Source organism: Dreissena polymorpha, chromosome 16 (genome assembly GCF_020536995.1).
Source record: "Dreissena polymorpha isolate Duluth1 chromosome 16, UMN_Dpol_1.0, whole genome shotgun sequence".
In the NCBI taxonomy this organism is placed as follows: domain Eukaryota; kingdom Metazoa; phylum Mollusca; class Bivalvia; order Myida; family Dreissenidae; genus Dreissena; species Dreissena polymorpha.
The window spans coordinates 33184341-33194185 of NC_068370.1; the positions used below are offsets into that span (position 1 = coordinate 33184341).

Consider the following 9845-nt stretch of genomic DNA (forward strand, 5'->3'; position numbering starts at 1 on the left):
AGATAATGAAATAACAGATAATTTAAATGTAAACTTGTCTATTCATATTCATAAATAAATACAGATAGCATGAAGTTATAAGTAAACTACTACATGTAAAACGTCTTATTAAACAGATGTCAGGCGTCTTCTGATTGGCTAACACTCAAGGGTCGGTAAAAACTGTACCTCGAAGTACAATTTTGTACGTCGAAGTACATTTCTCTTTTTACCTAGTAGGTCTTGTTGACTTTTGACACAAATGGTATGCCATAGTTCTCAATATAAACCTATACCGATGAGCGGAGTGATTAAAATATGTAATTCGAGACTAGGTTAAAGGATATGACACCTTGCACATTTTTGGTAGTTGTGTTAGACATTTATCGTGTTCGTCTTCCTTTCATCGTTTTGAAAAGAAATTTGAATGGTGACGAACAGGGGCATTCATATACTGGTATTTTTAAAAGAGATTCAGAATGTAAGGTAGAATATCAACATACACAATGCGCAGAGTTAAAGCATTGACGGAGCGTTTTCGTCCGACGTCTTCATCAGACGTTAACACGTTAGAAATGCTACTCAATGACCGACGCGTTCATTTTCCATGTGTAGTCTCCATGTCTACTGGTAATGGGGACGTGCAAGAAGATTCTGGACAAATGGTGTTACTGGAAGACAGTGTGAGACGTATAAAATTTGTTCGTTTGGAAGTTGTTGATGGGGCGATTGGACCAGATGGAGAAATAGGTATGTTTACATATAGCACATTTACGACTTTTCTACTGTTACTATGTTAAGAGTGATTTATTGTCAGCCAAGTTCAAGGTTGGTGGTTTCTCAGCATCCACACACAGATATGACTGGTTCCACGCAATGACCTTTCAACCCGCGCCGTACATTAATCATTCATATCCCTGATTTATATTAATTGGCTTTTTAAAGTTCAAACAAAAATTACTACTTTCAATTGGCCTCATTGTAAAAAAATACGAGCCGCGTCATGCGACAATGGGTATTATGCCATATGAGGCAAGCGTAGCTTCGGACCTGCCTGTTCCCTATAAAGTCCTGCAAGGTCTCCTGGTCTCATAAGCGGACCATATGGCACGAATGCTTTTCGCATAGACCCATTTTCGCATGACGCGGCTAATATTGTATCACATGAGGCTCATTTGAGGTTGAGGACGTACGCGGCAGTTTAGTTTTACGCCAGTTTGTTTTGACTGTAACACCAATTGCTCAATACGTATATGCTTTTTCGGATACTCGAATCAAAACGGGATGCATATTCAATAAGGCATGGATACCAAGAAATAAAATATTATGAAGTAAAGAAAATTGATAAACAATTTGTATCCCCTAAATTACAGAATATGAATCGACCATCATGCCTACGACCGCGCCAACCTTGTATCGCGTGATTGTAACGACAAGCATGAATCTCAATACGGAAAAAACAGTCAATAATTCCTCATAACTGAAAATGTTTGTACCGCAAGTAAGACTTGTTCAAAACGGATAGCTTCAAATTAAGCAATTTGTTATTGAATCATCATATGTGTAAAATATGTCATCAAACTATATAAGTAAGGGCGGGTGCTTCATAATCCGACCATGTTCCTGATTCCAAACACAATATAAATTTCTTATCCAATCATGTGGCGTAAAAGATATCAGGAAGCTAGCGTAATTAGTTTGACATCACTTCCTTTCTCTTTCTTTTCGGTGCAATTTTGAGGTAAAGGTGCAGCCAGTTTTTCTGAAAAATACATTTGCCGATATACACAGCCTTCCGGTAAGTGAAATTATTTGATCGCCAATTTTTTACACTTATTTGCTAAGGTTATATCAAAACACACAATTTCGTTTCAGTAGAGTTCTATGAAAGATTATAATCTAGAAACATGTTCTGATCATGTGTGACCCTCATGGAAACATGTTCTAATCATGTGTGACCCTCATGATCAAGATGTAGGGTTTGTAAATTGATAGTGTTCGGAATTACATACCACATTCAAGGACTGATCCAAATACCGAACGATTGACTAAATTTGATCCTTTTTTATGTTGCATGTCTGATGACTTATAATAATTGGTTTTGTTTTTCTTTTGCAGTAATGAGCCGTCAAGTTGGAGAGAAGAGGCAGTCATACGACCCCTGTATGATGGATCAAACTGCCGAGGTTGTAAGAAGTGGAAGAATGTCTCTTTGTCAATCCTCTAAAACATATAACCTACTTTTCCCTCTTTATTTACTAAAAAACTTTTTCCAAAATTGACTGAGTATGTTAGTGTAAATGATTGGCCTTCTATCTTTTTCTAGGTACAATGGGTTTCCAAGCTGGACTAATGAAACGGGAAATCACTGGACAATCCAAATGTGTGCATTTAGGCCTGTACCATATTGTGAAAGCTCAATAAGAAATACTTTACAACGACGAACGTGAATATAACCATATTTTACGCGAGGATATATTAAACCATCTTCTTTGGTGTTCAAAAACAAGCATGGATGCCTCAAGAAGTATTTTAACCTTTTGTGCGAAACAAGAAATAGCCTTAGACCAGAGCATTGTGTATTTACTAAATACACAATAGCCAGAATGAAAGCTAGATGTGGTATGGTAACATAGATTTAACAAGATACATTTTTACCAGACCACATCTAGCGTTGAAATTATGGCTATTATATACGGAACACTGATTTTGTATGTGTTAACTTTATTTTACGAAACAGTTAACGAAATATTCGTTGATGTTGAGTGTTAATGGGACTTTAAAAGGATCTGTCTGGTTATGATGTTTACGCATTGAGTCGCAAAAAACATTAACTTATCGGGATGATATAACTATTGTGGTTAGTCTACATTAGCGACACGGTAATTCACATGGACCAAAGTAGGGTGCAACGAAGCACTACAACGAAACGAGCACATAATTTTTAAAACATGTTGTCACAAGATTTATTATCGAATACCGGGCGAATACAGTTTCATGCTTTTGTACATAATTTCACGAAATTTATGATCGAATCCCGGCTGTATTAAGTTTGAAGAAATAAAAGTGTGCGTTTTGCAACACTGCGTTTTGCAAAATAGAATCTATATTTGAAATATGAAATGAGTAAAATAGACATAAAATAATTCTTTGGAACGAAATCACTTGCATTGAGTATCAAATTAACTGATGTTTGTATTTAAATAGCTAATATGTATTTAATGCTCATGCCATTAAGCATTAAATATTGGGGACTTTAAATGATACATTCATTCGTTTCAAGTTACCGAAACTATAAACGTAACATCACTAAAATTATGTTTCACACTTGAGGATGACATCAACGCGACTTCTGACATTAACGCTGCCTGGTTTGAATAGAGACTGGTTGATTTTCGCCAAAATATTCGTATGTAATTATATCCGTCACTCCCACAATTTACTTTTTAAATGTAATGTTTATTTGTGTAATTTGAATAAATAACAAAAATCCTATTGTTGTAATGGATTACAGTTTTTTTGCATTTTCACTAATTGACAGAGAGTTTGGTAAATGAAAAGTTCGGTAAAAAGGTAAAAGAGTTGAATATGTCTGGACAAAGAGCGTGAATAACTGTAAAGTATCTAAATGCGTGTTAATATCCTTGTTTCGTTGACGTTTTTAAAAATTTCAATTTAACGAAACCTCCAGATCTATTGCTCTTTATTACTTTTTTAACGACCTTGTCATTTATCGAACTTACATGTAATCGTTTTTATTACAGAACTTGTTTCTAAGTTGGTATTTTTCAAACTGTGTCAAATAAATGGAATCATCGGGATTTTTATTTTAAAAAGGTCATCATGTTCGGAATTACGAACATATGTTCGGAATTAGGAACAGTTGGATGTCCGCATGCTTTGTAAATAATTTCTTTTTGGTTGGACCATTATATAATTCTATATTGGACTCAAGTATATCATATGCACATATCTAGTTGATTATTGTCTCCCTTTGATTGAAAGTGATCGTAATTCCGAACATCATTATAAGTGGATAAAGTGTTCGGAAATAGGTACACCCGCTCTATATATTAATTATAATCAAAATCGTTATGTACATTTTATGTAATACTTTAAAATAACTCGGAACACTTTTATGACCTTAATTTCTTAAACAACGGCTAAAGATGTAGTGTTGTTTGAGATCGTTTACTAAATAGAATATTTGATGATTTAAAATTATTCATCCACGACGTTCCGATACGTCTTTACTATGTGCGGATGTGGTTGCATCTTACCGCATGTGCAAATAGTAATACTCGAATATTATTATTTTATGTTCGCTTAAATTACTCATCTCTGACCAATATGACTCGAAAAAATAACATTTTGTTTATTTTTTGGAAAGCAATTGTGAAAAAACATGGATGTACACTAAGGCATTTACTGGCTGGTCAATCGTTAAGCAATTTATTTCAATACAAGCTGGTACCGCACGTGCAACCCAGTTATAATAAACACATAACTTCAGAGATCTTTTTTATGTATGTGACTCGCTGAAATACTTAAGGCACGTCATGTAATCACGTGTAGCATTGGGGACGTTAATATGGCCCGTATTCTGGAAAACAACAGCCTTTAAATGTTATATAATGAATTCTCAATAAGATATCTGCGTCTAACATTTGACAGAACAATGTATCGCATTATATTGAGCAAACAGGATCGGATATTTATTTATTTAGTGCATTTTTAGTATCAGTCGTGATGTGTTGGAACTTAGCAATAATTGTTTGACAGCGAGTTGTATTTTGAAATGTAATTGTGAACAAATGAGCCTGGCGACGTAGTTTTTATCCCCCTTCAAAGGCTGAGGGAAATAGCATAGGCCTTGGCCAACCAAATGTCAGTTCGTCCGCCGAACCGATTTCAAACAAAATGTATGTGGCGGGGATATCAATTCAACTAATTTGCTTGTTTATCATTTTTCATTTTTCTAACCCACGAGCCATACGGTAAGTTGGGATGAAATCTATATAAGGGAAGGTATTCAAAGTTGAAAGTGAGAATATATATATTTTTGTAATTTTCCAAATAACTTGTTGATATCCCTTTGATGTTTTTTATATGAAATCAAATTGTAATCATCATTATAAATAGGCACCGAGAAATACATTATTTTCAACAGTTTTCTCACTTGTGTGCTCAGTTTTGTTCTTAAAGGCATATTTGCGAGGCGAACTCACACGTTGAAATAGTTGTTTAATTCAAAGCTCAATTAAAAATTAATAATAACACCCGTCATCCTCGATTTTTAGTTCATTTTGATATCAGCCAAAGAAGGATCTAGCAAACATTATGCTATGTGTTATAAAAAATATGTAAAACTACCGCGTACGTTCTTAAAATGTATTCTGTACTTAAGAATATGTGAGTCATTGTAGATTTAAAAACAAAATGCTGATTTCAATATTATTACATTACAGTAGCGTATTTACAACTAATAGATTATAATGATTGTAAAAACAAATTATAGATAACGAAGTTATTAACGAAGAATATTATTGTTTTTCATATATATATATATTCCTAGAAATCCCAATAATATGTTACTGCGTATACATACACTTATTTATACAAAGAGAATGCCGTGAACTGGTAAAGTCGTGTCAAGAATCACAATTAATACCATTGATATGCCGCTCTAAGTGTATTGTATAAGTCTTGTTTTTTAGTTGAATGCTTAATTTACCTAATGTAATTATCTGATACACATTATTTATAATTTGTGATTTCACTATATGCAAATCTTCATTTGCATACAGCAATGCATTGGTCAAGTAATATCCTGAATTACAAAAAAACTATTGATTTTCCCAGTTAAATATACTCAATTGTCTTGTTTTTTATTTGGTTCCTTATAAACTTATATTTGTTTCATATTGCTTCACATAATTTGTGTTTTCACTAAAATTTAAATCTACTTCTGCATTGGCGTATAGAAAAATATTGGTCAAGTCATGTCAAGAATTACAATTCTTAATAAATATAAATCATATGGTATTATGCACTGCTTTAGACTATCAGCGATAAAATACTTTATTTAACTAAGTGACTGACTTGATAATATATGATTGCAGATCGCAGTCTAGAGTGCCGAACAACTCTGGTGGGTCAGGAAATGTTGATTCCGCTAACGTTCGATTGCAATATGACACTTTTAAACAAAGCATATGCGCGAAAGCGTATCAAAGGCAATGAGGAGGTATGCGTTAAGTAAATGCTAATGCACTAAGTCTGCAAGGCAAGTATCATAGTAGGTAATGTTTCGTTTACACAAACTTCAATGCAATGTCAAATACGACAAAACTCTATTTTGAAAAAAGATTAACAACAAGTGTAATGTAATGAAGAGATAGTATTTACTAACAGAATCAAGCGACTTCAGAGTGAGATAATTATGTTGTTCGGAAAATATTTAACACATTAGTATCAAAGAATGTCTTTGAGACTGGCATGTATTGAATTTGTGCAATTTAAGTCGTAGCATTCACAATCTAATGTAGAAATGTAATGCATTTTAATATGTTTTCAGATGCTGCTCTGTAGATATAGCCACGTTTATGCTACGAATGGACTGCGTTTACCTTTGGCAAATTGCTCGACAGGTTTTTCTTCTCCATGTTACGTTCCTATTCCAGATGGAACACGACTTGAGGTCACTTATGTCAAAAACAGCACAGAGGTCAATATGTTTGCAACCGACTCCAACAACGTTTATTACAAAATAACTGAAGAGAATGTTCATAAATTGGAGGCAAAAAACACTAAATCTACGATGTCCTTGCAAGAGCTAGTTGTGTCTTCCCAGTTACCAAGAGCAGTTCAATTTCAACAAATTGAAGAATCAGATATAGCGACAAGCGACATGGGTTGTCGTAACAAAATTGTCAAATACTTGCGTGGCTTAGTCAAAGTAAAAAGAGTGGAGGAATATGAATTAATTGTAGCATGGCGCCATAAAGGTATCTCCCATAAATATTCGATCGATGTCATGCTGATTCCGAACGAAATGGCTAAGAATCTTGTTGTGAAACCATACTGTTTTAAAACCACTGAAAGTAGTAAAGCATTTATTGCTAAACACTTTGATAATTGCAGTTGGGACAATTGTGTTGGTAAACAACTGTATGAATACCAAAGGACGGACTCAGAGGTGTCCATAATTGGCGTACTGAATGTTACTGTTTCAAGCAGCAATGTAAACAAATATACCGGCATGTTATCAAGGGAAGAGCAAGCTAAAAATCGCGACCTAGCACAGAGAAATAAAGATGATAACCGAAATGCTAAAGACCAAGTTAGACGTCAAGAGATCCCTAAAATGAGCGATGAAAGAGCGGAAGGATGCGCAAAATACACATGCAATAGTTCAGATGAGGGTATTGGGGTACGCTTTGATTTAGCGGAAACAAGTCTGAACGATTACGAAGAAATCGGTGAATATGTGGTTCTAAAAAATGATAAAGAAATGGTTATTCATAAACAAGAAAGAGAACATGAAGCTAATGCCATCATAGATGAAGATGAATCGAATCTCTATGACGAGATTTCTATTTAGTTTCAAATACTAAAATTTGAAAATCAAGAAGGAAAGAACTGATACAAAAAAGTGTTAGCATTACCTATATTATGTTTTGGGTCCGCTATTTTAAATAAGAGAGTACACGGTTTAATGGATATAGATATTGTTCAATGTTTTTTTTCTGTCTTTAATTGAAATTAGATTGATTTATGCCATAGTTTTCGTGTGTTATACAAATACATTTAATGATTTTCATTATGCTTTTACCGTTTATACACACCAACAGAAACATACATTTTGCGATCTGAAATTTAGTAATCTAAATAATAGACGTAAAGTTTTCAAAGCGCCAATTGCATGTTTCACTTGGTTACACAGAATTTAAATCGCTAAAGGATATTATATTAAGCCACGTGAATTATATATTCCTTACAATTATCAAATCTCAATTTTGTTCATGAAAATGAACAAATGCACAAATGAGAATTTTACAAATTGACAGACTATAACTTAATTGTTAGTTTCATAAGTAACGAAGACCCCGTCTCCTATCTTGTTTGTGATTGTTAAGCTATGTATTTGCCATGTATGAAAGAAAACGTCAAATTTTATTTGGATCGCTATGATCGTAGATAAAACATGTGACATTCCCTCCGTCCCAACAGGAATCATTTCTGGTACGTGAACTGACCTTGTAAGACTAAATACAATTATGCCTTCACTTGACAAAACATGTTTTTGTGTGAAATGATTTAAATTAATGCGTAGACCATAGAGACGAATTCAGCTTAATATGTTTACGTTCCGTATATGTAACAGTTTGAAGCACCAGCTGGATCGTGTTTTCGTTATATGATATTTAATAATAAACGTAACAACAAACACTTACGTTCTTTTTTTTCATTGAAAGTTATATATTCATTATGTTTTGAACGGCATAGAAAGGGTACTGGACTAATGTTGGTCCTTGTAAAGTCGCGTTTTTTAACAAACGATACATCCTTTCGTAATATTGCAAGAGCATGTGGTCACATAAACAAATGACATAATAATGCATGCATCAAAACATTATTAAATCATTGGTATATTTTGTATGATTGACATTTGAATTAGGGTCACGTATAAGTGCGTAATCTATTTATTTTTTGTATGAATTGTAAAGGTCGACAAATATTGCATCCTTTTATGTAAGCAAGTTACATTTTCTTGGGAGAGTTGTCGAACTTAAACAAGGATCAAATAGGAATATATTAAACATACGCAACGACATAAATGAAGTTTTACACAAACGTCAAACCGAAGAATACTAAACATATAGAGATATTGTATTAAACACAACTTTGTACATTATAGGAACAAAAGGCATTATAAATTACGAAGTACGAGTGATTTATTTGTAAGCTATGCCTCCAAACCTTCGTGATTATAGCAGTCGTGTTCTGAGAAAACTGGGCATAATTCATGTGCGTAAAGTGTCGTCCCAGATTAGCCTGTGCAGTCCGCACAGGCTAATCAGGGACGACACTTTCAGCCTAAATTGGATTTTTACGAAGAAGATACTTCATTTAAACAAAAAATGTCATAAAAGCGGAAAGTGTCGTCCCTGATTAGCCTGTGCGGACTGCACAGGCTAATCTGAGACGACACTTTACGCATATGCATTATGCCCAGTTTTCTCAGAACGCGACTCATATATCAGCCGCGCTCTTTGAAAACCGTTCTTAATGAATGTGCATAAAGTGGTGTCCTATATTATCCTGTGCAGTCAGGCACAGGCTTATCATAGTCGACACTTTCCGCATAGACTAAATTTTTGTTAAGAAGCTACTTTGTTTTAACGGGGAAAAACATACAAGCTTTAAATGCCATCCATTAAAAGCCTGTGCGGTATGTTCAATAACGTGTGTTTTATATCGCCAAATGGTCCTGTAAAATTTTGAAACATTCAGAGCATTTTGACTTGTCAGAACCTTCAAAACTCATTGCGAAGGGACATGTTAATGATTAATTACCGGAACATAAAATACTAGCCACAATTAAGTAGAAACATAAATGACTTGAACAAAGAAACAGAACTATTAATGTTTTTATTTGTCACATTTTAATCTGTATGGGCCTCATTTGGAATCATATGTGTCATTCAAGCCTTCAGCTGTCGATGCAAAGGAGCTTAAATAAATTGGTTTAAACTAAACTGAAATGCCATTTGAAACTAAACTACTTATGATTGTAAAATGAAATGTTCATCAAGGAAAACTAAATAGGCTGATTTCATCTTCAGAAGATAGCAATGGAAGAC

The 9845-nt window shown here is 34.0% G+C and overlaps 1 protein-coding gene across 7 annotated transcripts in view; it reads left to right on the forward strand.

Moving 5' to 3' along the window:
* Nucleotides 1-292: 292 nt before the first annotated feature.
* Nucleotides 293-9845, forward strand: part of LOC127861609 (uncharacterized) — a 73164-nt gene continuing 63611 nt past the window's right edge. The window contains exons 1-4 of one of the 7 annotated variants that reach the window (XM_052400258.1): nt 293-729; nt 1721-1777; nt 2098-2165; nt 2306-3409. In XM_052400258.1, coding sequence (XP_052256218.1) covers nt 486-729; nt 1721-1777; nt 2098-2165; nt 2306-2332 — 396 coding nt within the window. In that variant the 5' untranslated portion in view covers nt 293-485 and the 3' untranslated portion in view covers nt 2333-3409. Of the gene's footprint in view, nt 730-1720; nt 2166-2305; nt 3410-6101; nt 6278-6556; nt 8420-9845 lie in introns of those variants that run through there. The other 6 variants (XM_052400253.1, XM_052400255.1, XM_052400254.1 and 3 more) reach the window with 6 other exon arrangements.